Source organism: Notamacropus eugenii, chromosome 5 (assembly GCF_028372415.1).
Source record: "Notamacropus eugenii isolate mMacEug1 chromosome 5, mMacEug1.pri_v2, whole genome shotgun sequence".
NCBI lineage: Eukaryota > Metazoa > Chordata > Mammalia > Diprotodontia > Macropodidae > Notamacropus > Notamacropus eugenii.
In genome coordinates this window covers 270,172,380-270,185,651 of record NC_092876.1, presented here as the reverse complement: position 1 = coordinate 270,185,651, position 13,272 = coordinate 270,172,380, and the positions used below count along the sequence as shown (strand labels likewise).

Sequence of the window (13,272 nt, the reverse complement as noted above, 5' to 3'; positions counted from 1 at the left end):
GGGTATTTGAATTTTGACTTGGTTATTTACTTGCAGTCTCATCTTGGGCAAGCCCCATAGCTTGTCTAAGCATGTGTTTCCTCCTCTCTAAAAGGAGGATAATGATCATACTGCCCATTTTGGAGGTTGTTGTGAGGGAAGCGATCTGTGGAAAGCGGAAAGCACTTAGTACATGTGAGTTGCTACTGTGAGAATATCTTCTTTGGGGAAAGATATTTTAGGAAAAGTTTATGTCCTTTGAAAGGGTGTTCAAATGAGGAGGCAAGTATTATAAGGAGAAATTGTCTTATGAAGACTGCTACCTTCCCTTTACCCTAACATTACTGCTTGCTGAAGAGCTATGAGCTAAATATTTTCTTGAAGTAATAGGAGAAGCAGGAACCAATAAGTGATCTACCTCTGCATCCTGAATTTAGAAATTCAAATTTAGATATTTGAAAAGGAAAATTCTTATTCTTAACTTTCAAGTTTCATAAAAGATAATCTCTGGTTTGCTTGTTAATCAGCAGTAAGTTTGAGCCAATCAGGATAAATACACGGGCCTAGAGGGGAGAAAATACATTTGATTTGGATCACTTGTTTTTAGGGACTAGGAATCAGACAGTTTAAATGAGAAGGACTCATTTATTTAGTCCAGAACTGGCTGGGGGATTCTTTATGGCCTTTAAAACAATCTGTTGTTCAACTGACACTTCATTTTTTCCTCCTTTCCTGCAGATATTTGGTGCCCTATAGACACAATTCTAAAACTCATAGCATAGATCAACTAAGCATCTATTGTTTGTAGGTCAGTGAACTTATAAAAACAATATATAGGAAATTCTTTTTGTCCTCATGAAGTTACATGGTCTTATAGGAAAATAGGGATATGTATGTAAATAAGTAGTAATAAAAATAATTTGTGATTGAGGCATAAAAGAGATGTAAACAAAGTACTTATTGATGTAGAGGGGATCCTTATTGCACAGCCCAGATCACAGAAGGCTGCTTGGAGAATTTTAAGTCTGTTTTCCATCAACTCTGTATTTATCTTGTAGATACTGATTTATGAATACATTGTTTTCCCCACTGGACCAGAAGCTTGTTAAAGGGAGGGATGAAGGGAAGGCATTACTGGTGGTTAGTACAATTCAAAGGACATTATAAATGCTTGTTGGCTTTATTGAATTCATGTTAGATGTGGTATTTGTGTTCAACCTTTTAAAAAACTAGGGATTGTGAGGTAGTGCTTTCTAGTTATGAGGGACAGACAATCTCGGCAAAGGCATAGAAATGGGCAATAGAATATTGTAGATGGGAAGTTTTTGTTTTATTAAACTATAAACATTTACTAAGTGCCTGCTATGTACCAGGTACTGTGCTAAGTGCTGGGGATACAAAGAGAGACAAAGTACAGTCTTGGCTCATAGGATCTCACAATGTAATGGGAAAAGAAGTATGTAAGAAAAAAAGGATCTGAAAAGTGGAAGGAGGGAGGGAAGAAGGAGAGGAGACCCTGCTCAAGGGTATATTTGAAGTCTTTCAGTCAGTTGTTGCCTTGGACTCCCTCCTTAAATAGAGAATCTGGGAGGAGATTTCCTGCCAGGCCTAGAGGCCTGAGGGCTACCCGAGTCTTACCTTACCTGTCCCAGGTCTTCGGTTGGCCAAACCGGATAAACGTATGAGAGAAGAGACTTTCCGGAGTCGAACAAGGGTTAGGCTTTATTCAGGGTCCTGGTTACATGTGCAGGGGGAACTCTTCCTTAGGAGGGAGAGAGAAGTCTCCCAAGGAGGCAAAGATCTTACGGTAAGAGATTGGAAGCAGAAGTGTAAGTGGGGAGAGAGGGGGAGGGGAGAGCGAAGAGAGGAAAAACGGAGCCTTCTGTCCTGTCAGGGCCCCTCCGCGCTAAGAGAGCCTTCAGGCTTTCCTGACCCTAATTAAGCTCTCCGGCCGTGTAGTTTGCACCTGAATACCGTGCCTGTTAGATAACAATAGGTGTGCCCAGATCCGGGACAGTCTCGAGGGCGGGGATGCTCCTCCCATCACGTTTCTCACGGGAAGAGGCGGAAATACACGCGATAGCTCGGTCTCACTCCTCGATTCCCTGGTGTTTCATGGGGGCCCTCATGAGAACTCTAAGATTTAGAAGTTCCCACCTTTACCCGCCCGAGACTGTCCACATGGAATTGAGCTTCCACCCCCAACAATTTCCTATGTCCATCTAGTCATCATCATCAAATAATCATAATAGCAGCTAACATTTATATAGCACTTATTGTATATTGGGCACTATGCTAAACACCCTTACAATTATTATCTCGTTAGTTCATTACAACAATCCTGAGAGGTGGGTACTATAATATTATCTTTAGTCGACAGAGGAGAAAACCGAGGCAAACAAAAGTTGTGACTTACACATCTAGTAAGTAAGGCTGAATTTGACATCAAGCCTTCCTAATTCTAGGCCTGACACTCTATCTGCTGTTCCACCTAGTGTGCCGCAGAGGTTTAGGGTACTGAGTTATGAGTTTTACAGTTGGTTCCAACTTACAGGAAGATGAATTTCTGGAGTTAGTGATGAAATCCAGGAAAGTAGCCAAGTGGGAAATGATGACCAGTGTGAGTAGGGCCATCCTCAGTAGATTAGAGAGGGAGGCAGAATGGAAATGAACTGCTTGGCTGTGGTTTCTGATGATACCAAAATTACAAGTAGCATTCACCAGTCATTGAGTTGGCTTCAGAGTGGTCATAAATCAGGCCTACCGTGGATGGTTAACATGAGGAAAATTCTCAAACTTGGTAATTTTTCTTATTCATTTCTTATTGACATTCCTCATGTCATACGAGCATAAATTCCGGGATTAGTCCATTTCATAGTTTTATGGAATTCCACCAGTCTGCAGTTCAGGGTTGGAAAAAGTGGGAACGGTTTCTTGGTGATCACCATTTGAGAACTGAGCTGTCAGTTGATGGTGGTTGAAATGAGAGAAGAAATCCCAGGATTCATCATCTTTTCTGTTCATTGGATAAGTAGGATTCTGTCCTTTATAATTCCAGGAAGTGATGGATTAGACAATAACTTGAGTTCTTCTGAGGATTCCTCAGGGATGGATTGGGAATCTTGAAAGCATTCTCTTTGTAGGTCATTCCTACTTCTCTGGGTAGTTAGAGCATCTTTGGGTTTAATATATTGATTCTGGTTGAACTGAGTATGCAGTTTCTGAAGCTATGCCTGTTTTCCTTAGTGAAACTGTCAGTCAAAACTTGGACTTGGGCTTTGGGGATGAATCCTCCCTATCAGATTCTATTGAGTTCCTAAGTGAATCTGATTCTAAGTTTCTCTTTTCCTGAACCCATGAAGAATCATGTACTATGACAAAACCATTGTAAGACTGGATGGGTCATGACCAGGTGTCCTAATCTGAGTTTGAAAGGGAGGTCTTGAAATGGTCTACAGCTTTTCCAGGGATTGAAATCTTCTTCTACCTGCTCTAAGTTGAAGAATAAGTGAATCAAATCAAAGAAGGTCTGATGGGAAGTTTTTAAAAGTATTTTGTGTTCGTGTATAAATATTTGTGGATAAAATTCCAAATGTTTTATGACTGTTTGCAAGATGATTTTTGTTGTCTATGTCTCTGAGTCAAGTTAGAATTGTTAAGTCAAACCCATGGAGAGCCCCAGATCTCAAATATTTTGCTCAGGAAAATTATAAAACCTACTGTTATCTTGTGGTAAAAGTTTTTCCAAATTTGTTTTTTGAAAAGTATTTGAGGAAAATATGACTAGTTAAAATAATAATTGCATTTCTTTGTAAACCAATGTGTTTACAAATAGTAGGTGTTTTGATTAAAACAACTAAATCAGGTTGGAATTAGCTAGGAAATTCAACCTGTTAATTACTGTAATTATTATACCCTTACGAAGGTCAATAAAACATTTAAAGAGGCAGATATTAAACAATCAACAAGCATTTATTATGAGTCTGCTATGTGTCAGGCTCTGTACTGTGAATTCAAATACTACAGTGAATGAAACAATACCTATTCCCAAGGAGTTTACAAGTGATTAGCCACTTGTATAATTTTAGGAATATGAAATTAACTATCTAATGTTATTTTGGATAATGTTAAGTGCTCATTGTGTGAGTATTGTTAGTTGAAGAAATAAGTAATTTCTTATGAAGTTGCCATAATCTTAGGGGACAAAAATGAAAAAATGAAAGATGAAATAGCAAAAACTTTCCCTAAATATATGCAAGTTTAAAACCATGACTTTTAAGAGCAAAATGACAACATGAAGTTTTATTTTCCCCGAAGGTCTGAGAAATAATGGGAAGCATCAGGGTACATATATGTTCACAAGTGAACTTTCTAAATATACTAACAATTTTGTTTTAAATACCTTTAGGGTGTTTGTCAACTGTGATGTTTGGTTATATTTACAAGAGGATTAGCTGAAATGCTTAGTATTAGAATGTTCTGATAACCTTTTGTTTTTTTTTTAAATTAACTTGCCTCCCTCCTTTAATTTTTTTGTTGAAAATCTTTATAAATATATTAGTTCACTTTTCTGCCATAGTAATATTATCTCTTAACCCCATTGGCTCTGTCTTTGATAATTCAGGATTTTATAGTGTCTCATCCTGAACAGCCAATCTTACTGAGTACCTCTGTAGTTGTAGATCATGTAGTGAATTAGCATTATATAATTTTAAAGCTACAAGGTAATGCTGCATATACACTGAACTTAAGCTCTATCCTAGACTGGAACATGGGACAGCTAGGTTGCACAGTGGATAGAGTACTGGACCTGGAGTCAGGAAGACTTATCTTCTGAGTTCAGAGCTGGCCTTAGACACTTAGTAACTATATGACCCTAGGAAAGTCACCTGATGCTGCTTGTTTTCATCTCCTTATCTGTAAAATGAACTGGAGGAGGAAATGACAAACCACTGCGGTGTCTTTGCCAAGAAAACTCCAAATTGGGCCACAAAGAGTCAGACATAACTGAAAACGACTGAACAGCAAGAATAGAATTTTTCTTTATATTCTCTTGCCATCTGTTTTTCTTTTGAAAGAAGAGAATGGGGTGGGGGGGAGACTTTCATCTAGTAAATAGAGGATTTTGGTTATTTGGACGCTAGTTAATTGAGAATTTACTGTGTATCTAGAGAACTTCTAATTAGGTGTTTAAAAAATTGCATTAAAACTGTGAATTGATCAGATGACCCTACACAGTGAACCTCACCCTTTACTTCTTATTTCCATAGTAAAACATTGCTAATTTGCTTGCCTAGCAAGGCTTTCATAAGAACTAATGATATGTTTGTAAATGGTTTTGATTCTTTCCGACTGGTAATCACAGGTTACTGTAATAATATAAAATAGAATCAAATTGACTATTACTTTAAAATAACAAATTTCCATTCAAGTTCAGGGTAGTTTCTTCTTAATAATTGAATTTATAGATTAAAAAAGAAAGATGGTTATGACAAAGTAATACACATGAATGCAAGGAGGAAGTTGCTTTCAGATTTGTAGAATGATAGTCGCTGAGTATAATAAAAATTATTATATGAACAACTTAAATTAAATGCAACTTAGGGGAAAACTGCACCCAAGTATGTCTTTGTTTTCCTTGTGCCCTTCTTATATTGACACTAAACACTGATATAACTTGATTTTTTAAAAATGTTCTTGGCTATCTACAGTGCTATGAAAATCCTTGAAATAGAATGTAATTTTGAAGCAAAGTCACTCTCATTAGTAATTTAAAGAAATTCCCACAGACTTTTAACTCTCTAGCTAATCATGTATGTGCTTGGAAGCCTTGAATCATTTGAATGCTTAGGAGTTATTCTGGAGCACATTTGTTCTGGTCCTCTGAATTTGGACTCAGAAGACCTCTGTTCAAATCATGCTTTTGTGCTTAAGTAGCCAGGTGATCATGGGAGGGACGCATAATGTCTCTGAACTTAAGGTTCTTTGTTTGCAAAATGGGAAAAAATGAGACTTATACTACCTACCTTTCACAGGGTTGTTATGAAGAATGTACTTTGTAAAACTGAATGGCTTATAGGAATTTGAGAAATTGCTATAACCTTGAAACCCTATATATAGCATAGCTTTCATGGGCCAGCTGTGGAGATTGGAAGATTCGCTATGTGAACCTGAGTAGTTGTAATATAATGTCTCTTAAAGTACTTAGAATGTCCAGTCAGCAACATAGCTTAAGTCCTGTGAAGTCTGATCTGAAACAAAATCTTCCTGGACTCCCCTGAGCCAATCAGAAATACTGGGGAGGCCCCAAACTTATGGAGGTTCACTAGAGATCTTTCTTTAGTTCAATGCTGTAACTAGGAGGAGTGTCAGTGAGTCATTTCTCATACTGTCATGGGTGGTAGAATACTAAAGTCTTATGAACCAGTGATTTGCTCCTATGAATGACCTCACCATGCATGTATCTTCCTGTACAGTAGAATCACTGTCACTCTATCATCATGCTGCATCTCATACTCTTTTGGAAGCTGACTGTGCTGGTATGCATAAAGTTGGAAAGGCAATTTATCCCACCCTGCAATTTGACATAAGAAACTTTTATTAGAAACTTTCTGTTCACTGTGGAAATTTTTTAAGAATTTTAAAAAATTTTAAAGTATAAGAAAATAACTAAGATACCAACAATAGAAAATAAACAAATCTCTGAACCTAGTTTAATTACCAAATGCATATATCACTAGAGGTATCTCCAGTTTAGGTTTTCTTCTAGTATTCTGATGCATAGTAGCAGTACATTGTTTTTTCTGTTAAAGTTTGATGGTTCTAGCAAAATTACAAAAAACACTTATATACATCACAGTGATTCTGAAAATGAAATCCTCAAAATTTTAAAAGAAAAATAAGGTGAACTAAAACAGCCCCTCAAAATACACATTTCTACAAGTAAAAAGGAAAATGACATTTGTCTTTAAAAATAATTTAAGGGGAATTATTATTTATTTTTGCTTGCAGTTATTAAATATTCATTGATCACAAGAAATCACATCCTTATTATTAGATAAGTTCTTTGCATCATGGCTACTTTCTGGGGGAAAAATGATCTAAGAATCTGGTTGTGTAGTGATATGGACACTGGAATCAATGTTTTTGGAGTTCAGATCTTCACACCAGTATTTACTACTTTTAAAATCATCTGTAAAATGAATATAATAATACTTGAACTACCTCTATCACAGGATATGATGAAAGTATTTTAAGTGTTGTATATGTGTTATTTTTATGACAATGTGAATTATTAGAATTATCTGAATTATAAGCTTTTAAAAGCCAGCCCTATGTTAGCTGAGAGAGTAGGAAGCATTTAAATTTTAAAAATACTCCGAGGGCTCTGCTGAAACTTGTATAGAATAGAAGGTTTTATCACTACAGAATATTTGGAAACCACTTCTCTCTCTTTTTGATGGAATATTCTTTGACTTAAATGTGCCATGTCAGGAGAGAATAAACATCACAGAGGATGAGTTGTTGTTGTTTAGAGTTGTTGAGAGTTTAAATATTGAATTTTAGAAAGTGGTTAGTATTGGATCAAAGAATGTGGAATTACTAAAAGATTTTTCTTCTAGAACACCAATATTTGGGAATTCCTTAAGAAGACATTTGAATAGAAAGAAAAAAATGGTGAATCTTCTGCTTTTGAATCTTTTTAAGATCAAACATCATTTATTGTTCTAACTGATCTTGGCTCAGATGAAAATATATATTGTATTTTGGGAGCCTGGCTCAGGAGATTGAACACAAGGCTTGGACTTGCTATATCCTCAGTTCATGATGTCTCTACTTTATTTGCATAATGAGAATAAGAATAGTTATTTGTAGAATGTGTATACATTAACAGAGGATATCTAGTTCTTTTGAATATGTGTGTCCCTGGGTTTGGTTCTAAGAACACTTAACTCATTTAATAAATATATATTCCTTAAATGGGAGATGGTTGAAAGGTGTTGCTCATAAAAAATGTGATAGAAAATCCTCAGTGGGATGCTCTTGGATTGTGGGCTTTCATAAACCAAATAATTTTGAGGGGATTGAATTAGAAATTCAACTTTTAAAAAATTCAAAGTAAACTGTTGATTGCTTGAAAAGTTTATAAGACATATGTCGGTTTCTCTCTCTGTTGCATCCCAACCCTTTTATTTTAGCAAGCAATACAACCTGTTACTTCCTCCTTTTCAAGAGCTTATCCTTTTAGTCACTAAATAGATACAAAATGATAACCCATATTAAGGTAAATTTAATTGTATGTAGAGATTTTTGATAAACTTTTTTTTGGTCTACATTCATATCTCAATCTTTCTGAAAAGCAAAGAAACACATAATTCTTTCTTCAAATAGTTTTCTTCTAAAAGCAGTTGAATAGATAGATGAAGATATACTGTTTTAGGAAATTGTTTATTGTGGTGTTCATAGTTTTTATAAAGTTGGTTAACAGTTAATTTGGTAGGAAATATTGTCCTTGTCATTTCCTGATAATCATGAACTATGCTATTGCCTACAAACTTCACAGAGAAAGCACCTGGTACTTTTTACCTGAAAGTAACCCAAGGAGATAATGGGACTTTTGAATATGGAAAGAGTTCAGATTGTATAGTGGTTGGTTTTTCTCTTGGTTATCCAGTAAAATGTATTCCTCAAATAATTTCAACAATGTGAAAGCAGTCAGTAGTTTTGATTTGGAATCTTTTCTAGTACGTTTTAATTGAAGAGACTTTTGCATGTAGGTGGAAGTTATTTTCACTTACAATACTCTGTTTACCTTTGTACACATTTTGAAGTAGGGAAAAAAGGTCTATTTGAACATACTCATGACACAAGCATGATAATTCAATGTTAACGATTTTAGTAGCAACTATGTGATTTAAAATGACGAAATTTCATTTTTATCTTTTGACAGTGGAAAGAGTGGAAAGAGAAAACCTTTCAGACTATTGTGTTCTGGGCCAACGTCCAATGCATTTACCAAATATGAACCAGCTGGCAACCTTGGGAAAAACTAACGAACAGTCTCCTCATAGCCAAATTCACCACAGTACTCCAATCCGAAACCAAGTGCCCACATTACAGCCCATCATGAGCCCTGGTCTTCTTTCTCCCCAGCTTAGTCCACAATTGGTAAGGCAACAAATAGCAATGGCCCACCTGATAAACCAACAGATAGCTGTCAGCCGACTATTGGCTCACCAACACCCTCAAGCCATCAATCAACAGTTCTTGAATCATCCCCCCATCCCCAGAGCAGTTAAGCCAGAGCCAACAAACTCTTCAGTTGAAGTTTCTCCAGATATCTACCAGCAAGTCAGAGATGAGCTGAAGAGAGCCAGTGTTTCTCAAGCTGTGTTTGCTAGAGTGGCATTCAACCGTACACAGGTATTATTTTCTTTACTTTTGTACTTGCATCACAGATGCTAAAGGGGGTAAATGATTGATTCATTCTGTGATAAGAAAATGCCTGGGAGAAAATTGTGACAATCTGACATAAGTGCTATAAATCCTTTAATATGAAGTAGGGAGATTTTCAGCTCAGTTAAATATCTATAGCTAGTGGCTTCACATTATCCATACGATGGTTATATTTACTGGTAAAATAATATAAAATCATATTAAATTCATTATTTATAAGTTTTTCTCAAAGAATTTTTAGATGATTTGATAATGAGTTTTATTCAAAGAAGGTTTGTGAATATTCCTTTTAACTGCTACATTTCTCTCCACTAAAGAACACCAAAGGCCTTTAGCAGCTTTATCCTAGTTTATAGTGATTAGAATTGTTGTTAAGGAAGATTGCAGTCATCTCTAATAATACTATTGCAATCCACTCTGGTAAACTATTCCCAAACTAAAATCAGAAGAATTGAACTTAGAATCCAATTTTGTATTTTTTACATTTATAATATACTCCTTTGTTTTGCTTCTGGGAGTTATCATTTATGCATATGAAGAAGCATTTCTTGACAAATCAACATTTTATTTCCAGGTTTATTTGAAACTGTTTGTTTATGTGCTGGCTATATATAAAAATTGGAAACACGGTTGTATATTGCTTTGAATTTTAAAAGATAGGTGAATAAGTTAAAGAAAATAGATTTATTAAGTGCTTAATATGTTCTAGGCATTGTGCTAATCACAGGGGCACAAATAAAGCAAGGAAGATATTTCTTGCAACCAAAGTTCTCATATTCTAAGATGAGGAGGACAATAGATAAAGGGAATCTGTGAATGGAGAATGGGGTGTGAGTGTAGAAATTACTTGAGAAGGGCTTAAGGTGAAGCTGGCTTATCAGAACTGAAGACCAAGGGGCAGATTCTAAGGTTGCAGAGGGAATATGGAGAGAATATAGGGAGAATATAGTGATTTTTGAATGATAACTAGAGGCATCACAGAGCCAAATTTCCACAAGACAGAACACAAAAGCTTATCTGTGGAGTCAGGTGACCCAGGGAAGCATCCAAGGCTATTTGAAGATGGTGGGAGAATTGTGGATGATGGCTATAGTGTAAGAAGCTTGGTTAGTCAATGACTAGGATGTTAAAATACAGGATGTAATACTTTTTATCCAAATGGAATGAGGCAGGACTAAAGACCCTATCAGCATGTTGTTATATAGTTTGGTCTCCTGAAGGTCTTTCCTAGCCCATATCTTTTGCCCATTTTTATGGATTAATGATTTTGCGAGGGGGGCATTGCCGTCTTGAAAATAACAAGTATAAAAGACTCTGATTGAATTGTGGAAGCACAAGTTTGCTTTTTTTCTTTTTTCCATTAAAATTTTCACATGGCTCTACCCAGAAAAAATCACTTTTAATCAATGTGAATTTGACTTCATGGACTAACCTTGAAGGTATCAAATGGAAACTAGATAGGAATGTAATATGTATTTCCTTTTAAAATTCTGTTTCTAATTTAAGAGACCTTTTCATCGCATGAGGATCATAACCTGTTGTGTATAAATCATGACATAATCAAGGTAGATGATATTAACAGAATGACATATTTTGAACTTAAGCAGGAAGTCATTGAGCCTATGACTGAGCTTTACTATCAGGTTTAGTAAGTAGAAATCAGACTCCTTTTTATGAGAAGTCCAATTAGTAGAATCAGCTATTTATATGTGTTATAATACCTTAAAGGAAAAAACAGGGCTAGCGCAGGACAGAATAGTAACAAAATATAACTCCTGTTTGAAAGGAATCTTTGCCTCATATCTTCAGACAGCATAGAGAATTAAAAACCATCTTATTATTTTCAATGGACACCAAGAGCAACTTATAATTTTTGAATTTAGTTGGTTTGCTATTTAATGTAATATACTTTTAATTCATTGGGATGGTCCAGAAATAGTTCAGTAACATCTCTCCTATGTCCAATATCAAGTCTAATATAAAATGCTCTGTATATCTTGTTATTCAGCAATTCATATTTCCACAATCCTTTAGATATTTGCAGAGAAAGACAAGCTATGGTGCATTTAAAAATAATTTATGTATAATAGTCACAATTGAAAAATGTAGCATTGTGAAATGCTTCTCTGCTTTTTCTTTTCAAAAACACTTTAACCAAAGTATATTCATTCATAATAGCTAACCTTTTTGAAGAAGCAACGTCTGTAAAGATTAAGTGTTTAATTAAGCCAAATGCTTCCTTGTAAATCTGACCCATGTCTCTTTAGCTCTTTCAGTTAAATAATGATGTAAAATAATAAAATGAATTAATAGAGCTCCCCCCTTCAAGACTGTCTTTAATGAATTTTAATCAATCAAGTCTCATTTTTTAAAAAAAAATCACAAAAATACAGCTTGTTTGAGAAATTGACCCTCCACCTACACTTTAAGGCCAATTCTACCCTTGATTCTTTGTGGAGTCACATGAAGCTAGCCTTTATCAATATGATCGTTTATGTTTTTTCTTATATCATCTCCTTTAATTTGATGACACAAATGTATACTGCCTGAAAAAGAAGATAAAAATAAGAAATTTCTGTTTTGGGGAAGGAAAAATTCTTAGAAATATGAAACATCAGACTTGATTAACAGTGCCTTGGGGGATTAAATTCACATTATAAACAATCCTGAAAACCACCATACCAGCAAACCAGATCTGTGACATGGGTACAGAATTCATATAATTGAAGTGGCAGTCTCTGGGAGATCATCAGACTCTTGATCAAAGAATAGTTTTAGGCTTCAGGTTAGTGCCACTGGGTATCAGAACAGCATATGATTTAGCGCTGTATGGGACCTCACTCTTACCACCTCATTTTACAAATGAGGAAAATGAGGGACAGAGATATGTAATCACTTGCCAAAACTTACACAACTAAAAAATAACAGAGCAGGGATTAGAACCTATGTTTATACTGTAGTACTTCAGTAGCATGTTATTTTACATTCTGGCTTTCCTTCCATTTACTTTATAATTGTCCTGAATGAGAAGTTTACCTGCATGTTTTTCTATTTCTGAAGACTAATGCCAGATGAATTTCTGTCCTAATAGTTTCTGAAAAATGATGAGATAATGTAGAGTTATGATGAACCTATAATACTGTGTCATGCACACAAGCAGTAACTTAATAAGATTTGTAGATTATATGAATGATAACGTCACAAGCATTGTGTCAGGGTGACAAAGTGAGATGATTTGTTCAGTGGTTTCAGTTCAAGTAGTACTCTCTGTTCAAAAATCACAGTTCACTGTAGTCTATTTTTGGGGGGAGTAATGGTCTTTCATCTTTAAGTTCTCCTCTATGCAAAAGTGTTATTGATGGCAGAAGGAAACATGGGGTAGCAAAAACCCAAACCAAAAACGTCATCAGCATTATCTTTAACTTACATGTCCTATTGATCTTTTTATAATTCAGGAGGACTGTATAAATAATAGTGTACTTTATCCCATGTTGAGTTTGAAGAATGATTGATATTCTTTATCAAAATCAACAAAAAAATTTTTTTTTCAGATCTTAGATGTTTCTTGTAACACCCACTCCTAAAAAAAGACATTGGATCTGGGGTGATGTGATAGCCACCCAACTTCATTTAAATTTTTAAAAAAATCTTAATATATCTGAATATCTAATTTTGTGGGAATATTACTAGCTAGATTTTGGAGCATGTGCACAATGGAAACAAACTATAAGCAAAGTCATAATTTTTTTACTAGTTCTGTTAACAGTATCCTGTCAATAATGCCATTGATGAAATCAATAGGAATGAAGAAACCTAAAGGCCAATGCCAGCACACTA

The 13,272-nt window shown here is 35.2% G+C and overlaps 1 protein-coding gene across 1 annotated transcript in view; it reads left to right on the top strand.

Annotated features, from left to right (window-relative positions):
* The window catches only part of SATB2 (SATB homeobox 2), a 221,504-nt gene that overhangs the window by 112,098 nt on the left and 96,134 nt on the right, over nucleotides 1-13,272 (top strand). Inside the window, exon 7 of the mRNA XM_072612809.1 lies at nucleotides 8,930-9,402. Coding sequence (XP_072468910.1) covers nucleotides 8,930-9,402 — 473 coding nt within the window. The remainder of the gene's footprint in view (nucleotides 1-8,929; nucleotides 9,403-13,272) is intronic.